This window comes from Fukomys damarensis, unplaced genomic scaffold (assembly GCF_012274545.1).
Source record: "Fukomys damarensis isolate Sample0158 unplaced genomic scaffold, DMR_v1.0_HiC HiC_scaffold_4, whole genome shotgun sequence".
NCBI classification, from domain to species: domain Eukaryota; kingdom Metazoa; phylum Chordata; class Mammalia; order Rodentia; family Bathyergidae; genus Fukomys; species Fukomys damarensis.
In genome coordinates, this window is record NW_022900916.1 from 33,774,193 (window position 1) to 33,793,010 (window position 18,818).

General features: G+C 35.8%; 1 protein-coding gene across 2 annotated transcripts in view; it reads right to left on the minus strand.

The window, feature by feature from the left end:
• The window catches only part of Exoc4 (exocyst complex component 4), a 741,153-nt gene that overhangs the window by 143,639 nt on the left and 578,696 nt on the right, over positions 1 to 18,818 (minus strand). For both annotated transcript variants that reach the window (XM_010611733.3, XM_033757669.1), the window contains exon 12: positions 16,098 to 16,234. In XM_010611733.3, the coding sequence (XP_010610035.1) occupies positions 16,098 to 16,234 (137 nt within the window). The remainder of the gene's footprint in view (positions 1 to 16,097; positions 16,235 to 18,818) is intronic.

The following is an 18,818-nucleotide window of genomic DNA, read 5'->3' on the forward strand; positions in this document are numbered from 1 at the left end:
TTTTTAATTATCATCAGCAGCAGTAGCATCATTTTTTAAACAGTGTCTTGCTTTGTAGTTCTGTCTGACCTTGAATCCACTATGGCCCAGGCTGGCCTCGAATGTGAGGTGATCCTCCTTCCTTAGCTTCCTGCATGCTGGGATTACATGTATCACCCTTATTAATGTTTTTGGTTTTTTTTTCCCAGTACTGGGAATTGAACTAAGGACCTTGTGCTTGCCAGTAGGTGTGGCACGACTGAGCTACATCCCCGACCCTAGTTTTTTATTTTGAGACCAACAAAATTTCTACACATATCTAAATCACCTCAGAAAAGAAGTGTTACATCCCCAACAAGAGGAGTAAGGTTAATCATTCCTGCCAGAATTATAATCTACTCAATAATTCACAGCTCAATGGGCTACAGACAGAGCCATCCGTGTAACTATTTGCACCCATTCCTAGGAGCAAGAAGAAAATAGATGCACCTCCTGAAACAAATTATAAGGCTGCCACAAGAAGACGCTACTCTCTAGACACAGCTGAGTAGATTTCATTCAAAAAACATTGGCTGGTGTCAACTAGCTCTGATGTGCACTGCTTCCTTGCTGGAACAGTTGGCAAGTGCAAGTGTGCATGGTTGCAGGACACAGCTGGGGTGCTGAGTCTTTCATTAGGTAAGCCAGGGCAGGTGGGGCTAATTGACTTCAACTGTTTGGTGACAGCCAGGGCATGATGCTTCTTCTGCCAGGCTGAATCTTTTAGACTCTTCAAAAAGTAGGAGCCAAGCTAGACAAATGAACCCTACACAAGTCTGGCCCAAATCAAATTGCTGTAGTCCAATCTCCACTGTGGAAGACTGGGCTCAAGGCAGATCAAAGTGCAGTGCAATGTCCAGCAGCACGTGTTAATGACATTTAGGGATGCAAAGAGTCAGTATTATGCTGTTGAGGAAAAAAAACCCCACAAAAACAAAAAATCTCTTATGAAGAGATATTTCATTTAAAAATGAAACAATACTGTAAATAGGAAAAAAACCAGAGAAACACCAGATCATCCTTGGTATCAAAACCAGTGCTGGTCCCATAGTTTTTGTGATGGTGTGTATTTCTCCCCAGATGTTAAGGAACATTTGAGAACTCTGGAGATGGCTCATGGAAATATATTCAAGAGGACCATAGGGAGGGAGAATATGGAATCTGAGAGTTTAGAAAGTGTAACTTTGGCGGACAATATAGTAACAATCTTTAAACAGACAAGTTCTCACATGAAGAGTCATAAACCCAAGAAGAAAAGAATAATACTGTAGCACAAGAATTGAACCAGGAATTACTATAAAATCTGTCTCAATTATCAAATGTTCACATTTTTCTTATGAAAAGAAAATTTAAATGTGTTCTGTATTTGAATATTCTTAAGATTTTTATAAAAAATACTGGACCAGGTAGCTCCCTGTTTTAACTTTCCATGTCTTCCCATTGCATTTAGAATAAAATTCACATTTTTTGGCCCTAAGGTCCTTCATTAATAGCTCTTAATTCTGGACATACATTAAAACATCTGACAAGCACTTAAAAATATATCAATTTCATAAGCCTCAGACTACTATTTTTAAAGCTCCCACATATGTGAGTGTAGCCAGAAAAGACCAAAATAATCTGACCTTCTTACCTCACTCAGTGTCTAATCTCCTTGCTCCCTGCGTTCCATGAAACTGACCTGAATTCACATAAGTTCTAGGATAGTTCTTGCCTTGTACTTGCTCCTTCTTCTGCCTGGAATGTTATTTCCCACATTTTCAAGCAGCTCCTTTTCCTCCTTCATAATTAAACTCAAAACATTTCCTCTTCAGTGAGGTCTTTCTTGGTGCTCCTCCCTAACCTGAATCTCTTTTTAATTTTAAAAATCACATCATCCTTATTATTGAGAAATCTATTTTATTTCTTTGTCACTATATTATCTATCTCCCTCCATTAGAATGTACAATCTGTGATGGCAAGACTTACCTACCTCATTTATTCCTCTATCCCTAGCCTTCAAGAAATAAATGTGTATTTATTCAAAAATTTTATTTTAAATTATAAATTGGCAAATTACAGTTGTATATATCTATGGGGTGCAAAGTAATGTTATGATTTATGAATAATTAAGTCAAGCTAATTAATATATCCATAATCACAGCTACTGTTCTTGTGGTAAGAACATTTGAAATTTGCTCTCCACAATTTCAAAACAGCTGATACATTATTTTATACTCTATTTACCACACAGTGCAATATAGCCTTATTCCTCTAATTGAGGCTTTGAACTCTCACCATCAACTCTCTATTCTCTGTCCAACAACTTCTGGAGATTACCACTCCCATTCTCTGCTTCTGTGAATTCCACTGTTTTAGATTCTACATATACGTGCACATAGATATTTGTCTTTCTGTGCCTGGTTTATTGCACTTGGATATTAGCTAATTTCATCCATGTGGTTCCAAATGGTAAAATTTCTTTCCTTTAAAAAGTGAATACTTGTACCACCTTTCCACAAGGAATGTAAATATTATGTACTGCACTACACTCATGTACTAATAAACTAAGATAAAAAAATTTGAGCTTGTGAAATCTTTGCACCATATATATTTAGTAATGCTCACTTCAGAGAAAACCACTCCGAGTTGCTCAATATGCGAGCTTTACCACTTCATGAACCTCTATGAACATCACAGAACATCATCTTTTCTGTTTTCTTTCATGGAACATAATGTCACTGAGATCTATTCATGTTATTCTGTATCAATTCTTTTTTATTCAGTCCCTTGAAAGGATATACTATATATTGTCAATCTGTTCCCCAGTTAGACATCTGGGTTGTTTCTAAATGGGTGCTATTATAAATAAAAATACTCTAAACATTTTTTAAGTGAATAGTATTTCAATGTATATATACCACATTTTCTTTGTCTACTCATCTGTTGATAGACACAGATTTATTCTGTAACTTGTGTACTATAAATAGTGCTGCAGTGAATATTGGGAGTGGAGATATCTTTTAAGCATATGGCTATCAAATATTCTGGGTAAATATCCTAAAGAGGTATTATTATTATTACTGGATCATATAGTAATTTTATTTTTAGTTTTTTTGAGGAACCTTCATTTTGAGTGTTTCATAATGGCTGAACTAATTCACATTTCAGTAACAGTGCACACTGACTCCCTTTTCTCTACACACTCACCAACACCTATCTTTCATCTTTTTGATAAGTCATTCTGACAAGGATGAAGTAGTATTTCATCATGGTTGGTTTTAATTTGCATTTCCTTAATGATTAGAGATGTTGAGCTTTTTTTTCCTTCCATATCCATTGGCCAATTTGTTTCTTCTTTTGACAAATGTTTACTCAGGTTTCTTGTTCTTTTTGTTGTTGTTGTTTTTCTTTTGCTTTTGATGGTGCTAGTGATCTAACTGCTGTCAATTTAACCCGAGACCTCACACATGTGCTGTAACACTAAGCCTGTATCCTCAAGTCATCCTTGCTTGTTTTTAAATTAGGTTGTTCTCTTTGTATAGAGTTATTTGGGTTTTTAATACATTTTGGATATTGACTACTTATCACACGAATGGCTTACAAACATTGCCTCTCAGTCTATAGGTTGTCTCTTCACTTTCTTATTTCCTTTGTTATGCAGAAACTTTCATTTTGATGTAATCTCATTTGTCTATTTTGGTTTTTGTTGTCTCCACTTTTGGGAGTTCAATCTAAAAAAATCACTGCCTAAGTAATGTCATGGGGATTTACCCCGTGTTTTCTTCTTGTAGTGTCACAGTTTTTGGTGTCAGACTTAAATATATAATCCATTTTAAGTTGATTTTTTATATGATGTGAGATAAGAGCTCAATTTCCTTCTTCTGCATATGGATATCCAGTTTTCTCAATGTCATTATTGAAGAGACTGTCCTTTTCTTAATATATATTCTTGGCATATTTGCAAAAATCAATAAATCATTCATGGATGAGTTCCTTTCTCAGTTCTCTGCTTTATTATATTGGCTGGCAAGTCTGTTTTTATGCTAGTATTATTCTGCTTTAATTACTATCATTTCATAGCGTAGATTGAAATCAGACAGTGTGATTCCTCCAGCTTTATATTTTGGTTCAGAATTGCCTTGGTTATTTGTGTGTATGTTTCCATATGAGATTCAGAATCATTTTTTATTTGTTTGAAAAATGAGAAACGAAAAGGAAAAAGGAGAATAAAAGGGAAAAAATGGAAACAAAGCTTTTGTAAATAAGGAGGGGGGAAAGGAGTTGAAAGGAAGGAGGGAGAATAGGGAAAAAAGAATCAGGATATATTATGTACAAGTACAAATTCCCTATGCGTGTGATTATTATGTATATCAAAAGTGTACCAATAAAAAAATTACAAAAAAGAAAAATAATACTGAAATTTTTACAGGAATTGCATTGAATCCATAAATCATTTTGAGTGTATAGGCATTTTCACAACATTAATTCTTCCAATCCATGACAATAGGTTATCTTTACATTTATTTATGTATTCTTCAATTTATTTCATTAGTGTTTTAGTCTTCAGCATATAAATTTGTCATCTCAGTTAATTTTATTTCCAAGTGTGCTTTATGGTAGACATTATCAACAGGATAGTTCTACTGATTTCTTTTTCAGAGTGTTTGTTGTTACTGTATAGAAATGCTACTACATTTTACATGTTGACTTTGTATTCTTTAATTTTTTTTTAAATTTGTTCTCAGTTTTCATGAAATCTTAAGGGGTTTCTATATTAATGATCATGTCTTCAGCAAACAGCAACAATTTGGCTTTTTTCTATTCAGGATGCCTTTTGTTTTTGTCTAATTGCCTGGCAAGGACTTCAATACCATATTGAATGGAAGTGGTGAGAGTAAGTGTTAGATTTCAATTTTTCACCGTTGAGTATGATGTTAGCTATGTGCTTATATTACCTTTACTGTGTTGAGATATATTCTTTCCAAACCTCATTTGATGAGTGTTTTTATCATAAAAAGAAGATGAATTTTGTCAATTTTTTCGGTATCTAATGATTTTCATGTAGTTTGTTCTTCACTCTGTTAATGTGATATATCACATTTACTGACTTGTATAAGATGAAATATCTTTGTATCCTAGAGATAAATCTCATTTGATTATGGTGAATGATGCTTTTAAGGTGTGGTTGAATTTACTTTGCTAGTATTTTATTGAGAATTTTTACAACTATGCCATCAAGAATATTGTTCTTCGCCGGGGATTTAGCTCAGTGGTTCTGCCGCCTGCCTCACAGTGTAAGGACATAAATTCAATACCCAGTACCGAAAAAAAAAAAATTGTACTTTTCTTTCATGTTATGTCCTTTAGTATCCAGAGTATGCTGGCCTCAGTAATTGTTGAATAAAAGTAACAGATTGAAAAATGGTATGGTACAACTGAAGCACAAAACACCAGGCAAATAAGAAAAGGCATACACTTCACATATATTATTTTTATCCTCACAACAATCATGTGTGGTATCATCTGTAAGTACTCCCACTGTATAGATAAACTGCACCGAGACAGAAACTAGGAAATTTGCCTGGTAAGGCAGAGCCCAACTTGGACCACACCTAAGTAGAATCTAATTTAACACAATTGTTGTGACTGACCAGATAAGCTAAAGGCTATAAAGTCCCTTGCACAGTGACAATGTATGTATTGAGTCTTTATTTCTCTTCCAGTCAGCCTTTGTAAGAGCATCGAGGCTACTGTGACAGTCTCCTATCTGATCATAGTCAGGCAGGAGAAATGAGGACTGGCTACTTGCTGCAGAATTGGTAGGACAGGTAGTCAGGAAGCAATATCTGTACTGGTCCAGGAAAGCAGTTGATGTGCACTGGAACAGTAAAGTGAAGGTATGTACTTGAGCAATAAACATAAAGGAAAGCCCTCTATAGACATACCTGCTACATTTTGGGGATAATTATGTGGGAAAAGTCACAGTATTCTCCTAGAAGCTGACAGTTCAGACAGTGATTTGTAACAGGTAGCACACATAAAAATAACTTCAGGGAAACTATTCATGTCCATGCCTGACTCTCTGTGGGCCTAGTGTGGGAATCTAGAATATATACTAAAATTTTCCTGCATAACTCTGATGTGAATCCACAGTTGAAAAATAATGTTTTAGAGTAAGATATAAATTGTAACTGATCAAATAAAACATAAAAAATTTAAATTACCATACATTGGGATAAGTACCAGAATAGAGTTATATAAAATAAATCATAGGAGCATATAACAAAAGCTTACAGGCTAAATGTCCTCTATGAAACAGATACTGTATATACTTTATAATATCCATTTCTGTCTATTCAATATTTAATAAAAATGGTTCAGTGCTAGGCAAGCCAAGAAGATAAAGGAGAAGCATAGTTTTAACAGGCAAACCAGAATTCAGGCTTGTGAGAACTGGCATACAACCATAGTGCTTCCAGCATTTATAATTAGGCTGGCAAGGGGTACAAGGGTAGGATAGTAGCCTCTGGTTACAGCAAAGCCGAAAAGCTTCATGAACCTCTAGGACTGCCTATGTCTCATTTCTGTTTGTTATCACGATGGGGCCAGAGAGATTTCCCTAAAATACCATTTTGATCATGTCATCCTCCTCACTAAAACTTGTGATAATATTCTTTTACCCAATAGGAAAATTTTCAAAGCTCCCATTTCCCCGCAATCCCACTATTCACTCTAGTCACTGTGATTTCTCCACATTTCTCCCATGCTACTCTGTGTCTTGCTCATCCTGTTCAGTCTGGTAGCATTTCTTCATTCATTCAGGAAACATGCCAATGGCCAGCAAGGTTTCCAACCAGTTTGTGTACAAATGTAGTTTCAATGATTAAAAATACATCCTATTCTACTCTTTCTTGAGGTTCTAGCATGAGTTCTAGCTCCTCTATGAAGAAGCAGTGAAAAGTAAGACCTGAGGATGGTTTTATCTCCCCTTCCCAAATAATATGCTTGTGTCTCCTATCAACCGAGTTAAGAGTAGAGAAGAGCTTTTATTTGCATTCAATACCAGGCCTTACATTACTGGGGGAGGGGTCACTACCAGCCCCTGAAAAATAATTAATCAATGCCATATTGGAACAGAGAGAAACCTCAGCACACTGACTTCTAGTTGTGAAACTGCTACTTAGGGGAACATAAGAGGTTGGCTGTATCTCAGGGCAAAGAGGACAGACAAAGGGGAGAAGCATTCACCTTGGAAGCAGCAGAGTAATGGGCATACTGCCTGATTGCTAATGCAGTACAGAATTAGCTTATCTGGTCAGTCACAACAATTGTGTTAAATTAGATTCTACTTAGAGTTGAGAAAACAGAAAGGCTAAGAATGTGGAGGAGGTCAGAGAATGTACAAGTTATAGTGCATGAATTAAAAGCTAAGTCTCCGACTATAAAGCCAAAAGAAGAGTCAATGGAATTAAAGAATTAGGAAACCTGAAAAATAATTTAAATAGTTTAGAGAGACAGTAACCAGTAATAGTAATAGTAAGGAGCACAGACTCCAGAAAAATAGGTGTGGTCCAAGTTGGGCTCTGCCTTACCAGGCAAATTTCCTAGCTTTCCTTTAGGCTCCAAGGGGTGTGACTAATGAAAGACTTCTAGTCCTCATGTCCTTTTCCAGAAACTATCCAAAGCCTATAACATGACATCATTTTATAGTATAGTCTCTCCCTCCAGAGTGAGGTATGCACAGAGAGGTGACATGTGTTTAACTTTTCTTCAAACTCCCAATGGTAGTTCAGTTTCTCTGGTAAACTTGGAAACCAAACTGATTCTCAGCAGAGGGCATTGTGAGCTTATGGATTTGATTAGGTCTGACAAAGATATCTGCTGAGAACCACACTGAGAAAATCAGATGGCAATGTTTCCCTGCTTCCTTCCTCCTTCCCAATGTTATATCATTTTGGATCATTTGAATTGTATATGGATTTCTATTTAAATCAGTCATTTGCTGGCAGCAAAACTAGAACATTTCCTGTTTTTCCTCTCACTGTAATCAGGATTTGGCTGTCCAAATTAGGACTGCCCTAATTACTCCTCAGCAGGTGCCAATCTGGGGGAGGGCAATAAATGGGAAGAGAGGAAGTAAGGACACTTCACATCTCTAGACTCATGCAACAAGAAAACACATTCTCCCAGACCTGAAAAATCTGATTCAGTAAATGGGCAACAAGTACCATGGGGTTATGTGTTATGTGTGAGTGGGTGCACACGTGTGACTATACTGCTGTGTAACAAACATAAAGATGACTTTCTATTTATTCTGTTACTAGGCTTTGCAAAGTTACTTTTCTCACACTAAGAAGAATTCCACATAGGTCTATAATTCAGCAGCCAAGGCAGATCACTCCTAGAAATGCCCCTGTATGTGGAATAATCTGAGTGTAGGTACAACGAAGCAGACGCTGTAGAGACTTTGTCCACAGGGAATATCAAAGAGGTTTGGTCTATTGGGGGACAGAATTAAGATATTTTTTGATGACATAAGGTGCCAAAAACTAAAAGCAATGGCTGTGTTCCAGAAGAAGTAGTACAAAGGAGACATAGGTTTCCTGTTTTGACAAAATGGCACAACATAAATGACAGAGAAATAACTTAATTCCTATTTACAGGATAGACCACAGTAAACAAAAGTAAGTCCTGTTTCTTCATAAAAACCAATCATTTTACTTGTGCTTTAGATGTCTTTCCCACACACAACTTCAGTGGTCCTCCCCTTTCTTTCCTATATCATCAATTTTCTCTCTCTTCCAATTTTTTTTTTCAAAAACAGACATGCACTAATTTCTCCTGTTTAAAAGAATACATCAAACAACAAAAAAACCCTTCATGTGACCTGAGGTCCCCTTTGCAGTTAAACTCAGTGAAAGTTTTTCCTATAATTACAGTTTTCTTCTTCCATTTTCTTTTTTTGAATCTATACTAGTCAGGTTTTCATCCCTACTACTCCACAGAAACAGCTCATATAATTCACAAATGACCACCACATTGCTGAATTTATCACTGAGTTTGTTCTCAGTTCGACCAATAATTTACAGGAGTTGATCACCTTTCTCTATCAGTTTATTTGGTTTCCTGGATACCAAGCTCTTCTGGTTTGTATCCTACTTTACTGGTCACTGCTTCCCAGTATCCTTTGTTGGTTTCTCTTCTTTCTGCAAACTTCTAAAAGTTCACAATCCTCTCCTGCGCTATGTATATACTTAACCTCATAGAGATAGCATGGTTTTTAAATGCCATTTACATATACTACATATATGTCCACAGCTGGCAAACATCTGTCTCCAAGGCAGAGCACTTTCCTTTTGATGTCCACTGTCTTTTACAGTCCTTTCTATCTCTATGTGGATGTGTCACAGACACTCCAAACTTAAGTGCTACTTCATTTGCCCCCAAACCTGCACTGTCCTCTGTTTCAATAGCTGGCAGCTTCATTTTTTCACTGAGAAATTAAAAGTTCCAAGAGTCATTTTGGATCCTCTTTTCCTTTCATACTCCATATCTAAAGTCTAGCAGAGAATTCTCGTCTGTCTCTTTAACATACATTCAGCACCCACTCATTTGTCACCATCTCTGCTAATATTCAGTGTGAGCTGTGTTCATTTCTCACCTGGACTAACCTAACAGCCCATAATTGGTCGCCCTGCTACCATCCTTGTCTCCCTACAGTGTAGGTTCAACACTTACATTTTAAAGGGTAAACAAGATCAACCTACTCCTAGGCAAATTTCTTTCAATGCCCCTCTATTTTACTCAGAGTAGAACTCAACATCCCAACAGTGGTCCAGCTTTCTGTTTCCTCAAGGCCATCCTCCAGTATCCGCTTTACTCCAATCATGCTGGCTGTCCTGCTGTTAAAGTGCCCCACAGAAAACCAGTCTTATGGTCACAGCGGCTGCTGGGCACTCCTTTCCCAAGTATCTTGTCTAACTCTTTCAATTTTTTCCAGCCTTTACTCAGACCTCAACTATACAGGGCCTCCTTGGGGTACCCAAATTAAAATTACAACCCCCTTCTCCTACATTCCTTAGGTATCTGCCTGCATTTATTCTCTGTATTACTTATCATCTTTTAAAATTGTTTATTTTATATATTTTTACCTCTCCTTTCTCATCCTCAATAGACTATAAACCCCAAGAAAGCAGATTTTTATTTAACTGCTTCATCTGTAAATTCTTGTGCTTTATAATGAATGGAATCCCAGAAATCAAGTAAATGAATTGTTTTAAGGACAGAGTGATCAACTGTGTTAATAATAGCTACTGAGACAGAAAATAATATAATACATTTAATAAATTTAGGAAACTTGTCTTGGGATACTGAAATAACTGAAAACATGTAATCATGAAACCACTGCTGATAATCTTGGAGGTGTCCTAACATGTAAGAAAAAAATGCCCAAGAGTGTATTCTGAAGCTTCATTAAAGAAAAGGAAGGTAAATTAGAGAAAAAGGTAAATTTAGAAAAATGGGAAAAATTCTGAACTCAGTATTACTAATAGTTTGTGAACAGTTAAGAAGTGGTAGTCACCAGGAACTAGGAAGATTTCACAAAGAACAAGTCACATAATTGCTCTCTTCTTAATGCACTTAAACAAAGAAATGGTAACTCTGGGACTTGGTTGTCTTCAAGTCTTTGCTCCCAAGGTTAATTTGAAAATATCCTCAAATTGAGAATTCTTTTTTTTTTCTCTCTCTCTCATTGAGTTTATTGGTACATTTTAGGGTATACAGTACAGTTACATTCATCATTGGGATCCTGTACGTGTACATGACAGGTCTTGGTTCTCATTTTTCCCCTTGTCCCTGACTTCCCTTCACCCTCTCCTCCCTTCCCTATTTACAAACACTTTATTTCCATTTTTTCTCAAATGAGAATTTTTAAGGAATGGCTGAGTACAGCAGAGAGAAGTGGGTCCTAAAAGGAAAGGAAAGAGAGGATTCCTGAAGTAATTCTAGATTATTATCTATAGCTGGCTTGTAAATTTCTGTCTTGGGGAGATCTGAGGAGTAGGGGTTGTCTGCATTAAAAGGAACAGGAAGAAATCTGATAAAGGCTCTTACAATACAAATAATAAAAACAGGGGCTGAAATAAGTGGTGATCAAAGCAGTCATCACCATCTCGTCATCATCAGCAAAATAGTAATTACTTATTTTTTAAGGAGCATAGGATTTTGCGTAAAAACTGATATATCTGAGACACTCCTTTGAGAAAGGACTATTACCATCTCCGCAAGAAAAGGAAACTAAAGAATACAGGCTGAGGTCTTAAAACCAGTAGGTGAAAAACTAGTGTTCAAACTTAGGTTACAGGGCCTGCTCTTCTTGAGATATAAACTGGGTTTCTACTTAAAAAAATTCCTGAAGTATTTGTAATATATCGATGTCTATTTCAAAAGAAGTCTCAGGAGGTAGACCCCGAAATTTCTCAACTCAGCTTTGTCTTGTTGAACTTTCTGTTTGCAATGATATACATAAAGAAACTAAAAGCTTCTAATATCAAAGATGATATGGAACATGGAGGAAGAGCTAAGACTTTCTGATGGCAAAATGTAAATTTATCTCAATAGACCAAAATAAGCTAAAAACATGACATTTTCTGGGTAAATGTAAAATCTTTTTATGTTTAAAATTATCAGAAATGATAACAAATTAACAGAAATGATAAAAATTTATCAGAAAAGGCAAGTTCAACAAGACAAGTTCAACTAGTGTTTCTTAACATTCCCTTATTTTTTGCAGCCAACCAGTGCATTAAAAGGAACAGGAAGAAATCTGATACTTATAAAATTTACCCCTGCAATGTCTCTTGAACTGTTCCTTCCTCTTCATTTTCCTTTCCTCTATGTCCGAATTCAGGCACTTAATGTCTCTCTCTCCTCTACCTCCTCAACTCTTGCTTTTCCTAGGTATCATACACAAAACTCAGAAAAATTCTCCTGTAGCATAAGTGAGTACCTAGCAGTCCTTGCTTATATACTTTCAGTGGCTCCCTACTACCTCATTTGAAAAGGCCAAGTTCTTGGAGCCTGGCATTCCATATACTGCAGGTGGACCCTAGTCTTCCTTTCAAAAACTCATACATTCTATCATTTGTTCTTCCTTTCCCATTTTTTTCCACCTCGTTGATATTGTCCTGGATCCTTTCTTCCCCTTCTGAGGCCTGGGATTAAGTCCTCATTTTTCATAAAGCCCACATAGTTCATTGCCTTGCCCAGGCCTTTCCTCTCCTCCTTAGTAATTTCTTCTAGGAATGAAATCTTTGGGCCGGGGATTTAGCTCAGTGGTTCCACCACCTGCCTCGCAAATTTAAGACTCCTCCCCAGTACCAAAAAAAAGAATGGCATCTTTATCTACCTTACTATCTTGACCTACCATACCATACTTTCTGTCATAAATTAATGCTGACTATTCATACATTCTATTTCTTAGTCTCATCCTTCCCTTTCTATCCTTTACTTGAAATATAAACTCTTTAAAGGCAGAAATGGTGACTCATTTCCTTCTTCCACACACCTCAATGCTTTCTTAGACAATGCTCAATAAATATCTGACAAATGCACTATGGTGGGATGTAATAATATCTGGGTGTAGCACTAGATCCTGTATGAGGCATGTAAAGCTTCTGCTCTAATAACATAGACCACCTCTGGAATACTGGGCCTGGTTTGGGGTACTCCTTTCTAAAATGAACATTGTCAAGCAAATGGGCAATGGAGAAGGATGACTGGGATGGTTTGCAGACCAAAGATATAGCAGAAACTGGGAATGTTCCATCTAGGGAAGAAAAAATGCAGACACAATGGATCACCATAATTATTCTCACATATTTGAAAGGTTTTCATATATAAGGATTAAAATGATTTGGAATCACTCTAGAAAAAAGGACCATATCCAACACATAGGACAGTGACACTTAAAAATAAGAAAAGGACTCCAAATGAGATGTTTTTCAGCTATGACCAGTCTGCTTTGTGGGTGCAGTAGTCCATGGTTGGAATTGAAGTACAGGTAATGACTCCCACTACAAAGTTCTACATGTCAGACGTGTGGTCCCATAGTAGCACCATTAAAAGTGCAGCCTTATGGACAGACTTTATGGGAAGTCACTGAGAATGCTGGCTAGTGCATAGTGGTTTCCAAAGACTTCAGATTGAAAGGAAATAAAACCCTGAGGAAAGATCACCTATGATGCATAAAGTGCCATGACATAGCAAATTTAAATATTTCTGTGAAAATAAGAACACCAATACTATAAAAATGGTCATCAGTGGAGTTTAGATTTTAGAATCAACTTTACCTTTACAGGCAATGAAACATCTCCACTATAATTAATATTTATCAACTTGTGGTTTGTAAGAATTATTGGGTCTACATAATCAGATATAAGAAAAAGAGGGCATGCCCTGCTTTTTAAAAAAAGCTTTAAAAGTTAACAAATGTTCAAAACATACAAATTAATTTCAATGTAATACTATTAAAAAGGTAATTATTTAAAAATACCTTTATTAAGTCTTTTTCACTAAGTTTATTGGTACATTTTAGGTATTCAATATGATGACTTTCATCACTGGGAATTTGTATCTTTACATGACACATCTTGGCTCTTATTTTTCCCCCATTCTCCTGCCCTCCCTTCAACCTGTTTAAGTCTTAAGATATTTAAAATGTTCTTCAACTCTCATTTGGTGAGATCACTTTTGGTACAATCACTTTAGAATTTTGATTTTGTGAAGCTGAAAATACAACTATTATCCAGAAAGTCTAATATTAGACAACCACTCTAGGTTAGTGGTTTTCACAATTGTTTTTTGAGTACCCTTTAAAATTAAAGAGAAAAACCTATATTCTCCTCACACTTCTGTGTTGATATTGTTCCAAAAGCTATATCTGTAACAATAATAAATATAAAAAACAATAATAAATACTATTTTAAATATATCCAGTGTCCAGGCATAGAAATATTGTATGATCTCACTTGTATACAAATCCACTAAAATAGAGTGAATGGTAGTTACCAAGGCAAACGTGGGGGCATGGAATAAGATGAGGATACGTTGGTCAAAGGGTAAAACATTTTAGTTAAATTTAAGAAACACATTTTTGAGATCTATTGCACGGTCTGGTGATTATGGTTAATACTATTATATATATATATATTTTTTTGGTACTGGGGATTGAACTCGGGCCCTTGCACTTGTGAGGCAGGCACCGGAACCACTGAGCTAAATCCCTGGCCCTCTGTCATATATTCTTAAACTGCTAAGAAATTATAAATGCTCATCACACATATGAAAAAGATACATGAGGTGATAGGCTAACTAGCTTGATTTAATAATTCAATGATGTATTTGTATACAAAAACATATGATACCCTACAAATAAATACAATTATTATTTTTAAACTAAAAATTTAAAATCCATCCGATGAGTTCTTAATACCACAGGGATTTTATACCCTCAATTATAAAATATACATGAAAAGGCTCTTTAACAGATTATTTTATTTTTGATTTGAATTATTATTTCTATTTCATTTCCTCATTGAATTTTATCTTAATTGAATATAGTTTTTGCTTAAAAGTATTTGATTATTCCACTGTAATTGTCTATAAATATTTGCATAAATTAAAATCTAAAAAATATAGCTTAGTTTTGTTACCCTAAGAATAAATTCTTGAATTACTATTAAGATTACTTAATACCTAATTGATTATAAGTTATTAGTTATATGGATGATTTTAGCCTAAATATAATATTTAGTGAATAATCACTGAATACAAGGAATGAAATATTTTTGCAAGTCCATTTCAATGATGTGGGTGAGTTTCTCTTCTTTAGTTGGTCCATGTAACTGTGGATAAAGACTACTCACTGCAGCAGTGAGGGAGGTTGGGCATCAATTTATACTGTATTATTCTTTTTGATTAATATTCCATAAAGATAGTTTCCTGGCACATTATAATGACTTATTGTCTACTATCCAATGTCTCACTTTCCAACTTTACTTGTTAAGATCTTTTGGTGGTTGGTCTTACTCTGCCTATTCAACATTATTTCCTACTACCTTCTCCTAAGAACCTTGTTTCAATCCAAATTTCTTTTCTTTGTCACCTCCAAATATCTGGCAACTTCCTTAGTGCTTCTTCTCCTCTTGAGGCACATTCATTTATGGTCTCCAGCCTCCACAGATGTCATCTTAACTTCTGCAAAATCAATCTTGGCAGCAACTACCCTTTCTTTGTCTCTCTCACATTTTCCGTTTTTTTTTTTTTTTTTTTTTTGCCCTTAATAGCCTATATAATGCAGGCACTGATTATGTACTGTACTGTACCTTTCTAACTTTAATTATATATCACATATAATTTAGTATTTTACTGTACATTCTTTTCTTCTGTAATTGTTTTACATCTTGTCAACCACACCATAATTTGTTCCTATTATTAGCTTTCTATGAGAAATGCTATGATCTTTTCCACAAGCCTGGAGAGATTTTTGAACTCAGAGAAAAGAAATTAGAGGTATAACTAATGGTTTTCAAGTTCCTAACATTGGTTTTTCATCCACTGATGCTGAAAACAGGCATAACTGTCCTTCTGTGACAAGCGGAATACTAGAGATCAAACATCAGGAGGAATATATTTGTAAAAATGAAAAGAAATTCTTTATAGATTATTAAGTTTCAAATTGCTCTACTTCAAAGATCTTTTCATCCATAAGATGGACTATTCAAGATCTGGGATTTCTTTGAAGAACACAAATCTTACAATTTTAGGTTTGCATAAATTCAAGACTGACTACTCAGCTGAGCCACTCAACAGCAGACTGAAGTGTCTCTGTCTCTTCATCCCTTTTATTCCCTCTACTGGTAGGACTATTCAAGGATCTAACAGACTATTTTTGTGGTGCATGTTCTCAATGGGCCCTTTGATACATTCAGGAATAAACCTTTTCTATAATGGTGGAAGACAATGAAAGTATTACCAATAGTCAGAACCACCACCAGGTTCTAACATGACTTTGCTAACCACTAACAAGGCTCTACCTGTAGGCTGCAGAGCAGGTGTCCTTGTACTCCTGTAGCTTCACACATACCATGTTGAGGAACTGATCAGAATACGCACTCAAATCATGCATCAGGTTCATGAGGTCTTGTACTGTCTTCTCCACAATTATTGTGCTCTGGAAACACACAAAAGAGAGGACATTGACAGTTATGAGATTTTGTATGCAAATAATGAATAGCACAAAAGGATATGGTAATTTAAGAGACTTGAACTTCCTAGGATATAATATTTTAAAATATTGATTACAATCAACAAGAAAATAAGTATCTTACATAGTGCTGATCTTCCAAAGACCCAAAAAGATGTTTTCCCTGGAATTATCTGGGATAGGGATTTTCAAATTCCAAGTAATTTCATGGAATTTTTGGAATCTATTTTTTTTTTAAAGAAAATACATATCCTGTGGGCTCTACTTGAGAGTGGCACTTGTGACACACAACACAAAGAAAAGTTTTAGAACTATCAATCTATTAAGAACAACAACTAACATTTTTATTGCATCTTACATCTTTTAGAATGTTTTTTCCAATATATACCATAGATTATCTCACTTGACAATCACATAATAATCATGATTATCATGAACATTTATAGGATTCTTATAAGTGCAAGGTGTAATGCTAGGCACTCTGCCAGATTTAGTTCACCGAATCTTCTCAACATTCCTACCCATCAGGCAGATGCTGTAATAGACTCTACTTACAAATGAGTAATGAGGCTTAGAGACACGAAACACACAAAGCAAGAGCTCCAGGCTTTGTTTTTAGTTTTTTCTTCACTTTACCATTCTGCCACAGGGGAGGTCTCAGTTCTTCTGCCCATAGCCCCATTTTCTCATGAGGTCTTAGTGTTTCATTTTTGTGTCAGTCAACTTTCTGATACAGTAACAAATAACTGATCAACTTACAAAGACAGCTTTTTTTGGCTTTCAATTTGGAGGTTTCAGTACATCATTTACCGGCCCCAGGACTTTGAGCATGTGGTGATGCAGTACATCCTGGCAGAAGGACATGGTAGAGCAAAACTGCTTAACTCATAGCCAGATACAAAAAGAAAGGAAGAGGACGAGGCTGAGTTTTCACAGTCTTCTTCAAGGGTATGCCCTCAATAGCCAGAAGCCTCCTATTAGACCCCCACCTCGTAAGGATTCTACAGTCTCCCAACAGCTCCACTCTGGAGAACAAATCTTTAATATGTGGGTCCTAGGGAGAACATTACAGATTCAAACTATAGCAATATTATTGTCACCATTGTGTAAACAAGGTCAAACAGACTCAACATATTTTAAAACTGAATGAAAGAACTGCTTAAAGAGAAAAATAAAAAGCCCATCATAAGCCTAGAGACAGATAGTACTGTGCAACACATCAGTGTAATATCTGCAAAGAGGTGTAATCAATATACTCTATATCTTTAAGAAAAGACTGAGGCATTTACACCTTTAGTTCATGCCTCTTTCAAAGTAACAGAAATACAATGGAATAAATACTAATCACATGTTTGAAAGTCTGGAATCCTTTTGTAATAAGTGTGCTGGATATTTACTTATACAAAATTACACAGGAAACAGTAGACTTAGCCATAAACATAAACATTAAAATATTTTTCTAGTCTGACAGTGACTAAGGAATCAGAGGTTATCGTTATTATATTTAAAGACAGACCATGGGGTAGAGAGTTTTGGGTAATATTTTCTTTCTAAAAATAAAAATGTTTCTGAATGCAGTAGAAAGTTAATTTGAATTATGAGTTATATTTACAAGCTTGTTCAAGATTATTTGGTTGTAGAGGCATTTTCCCCCTTCCCTTCTCTTTCTATCCCCAGAAAAATAATTAGATAAAGAGAAGGAAGGAGCAGTTATATTCTGTAAGGCAAACCTCACAGAAAACCAAATTACAGTCTCGATAGAATCCCAACAAGTTCAACTTCCTTTTCTGTATTGATTTTAAGATTAAAGCACTGCTGCTTCATCCTGATCCATAATCCCATTCCTCTGTATTTGTGTGAGTGACAGGAATTGATTCTGCCCGGCTACATGTCCCACACTAAGAATTTCAAATCCCCATCCTGATTCAGAAACAGGATATTCTACAGCATATGGACAGCAATTAATAAAGGACAGCCATCCTAACAAAGCCTGTTTAAAACTTGAAACACTGCAGGGAAGATGAGCATGGGGAGATTACTCCAATTGTTAGGAAAAGTGTCCTGATTCTATTCCCAATGACACTATTGATACCATCTCTGAGGTAGTGTGGGAGCCCCTTTCTTTTCTTATGACTCAATTTAGTCCTCTAATAACCAAGGATAATTTGATTGCTTCTTTATTGGACCACATGACTCATGTATTCAATTTGTGCATTGGCACTGTGACACCAGCTGAATTACTGTGGTACTGTTCTGGAGTCATCACAGGTGTATTTGGCCTTACTGACTGGATCATTAACTTCTCAGGAGGGATCAGAATTCTCCTTTTCTTTTTGTCCATCTCTCATCTTTCCCTTTCTCCATTTGCTTGTTATTTCTCAGGATCTTCAAGAAAATACCACTAATAGAAGAATGCTCAAACACAAACATAAACCTCTGTCTTAATGTCCTATCTGAAGGGTGTGGGACACAGATCTTTGCATTGGGAAATCTCGGTGAGTGAAGTAGGTTTTTTCTGTATTTCTTGCAGTGCTTTCAGGTACCAAAAATG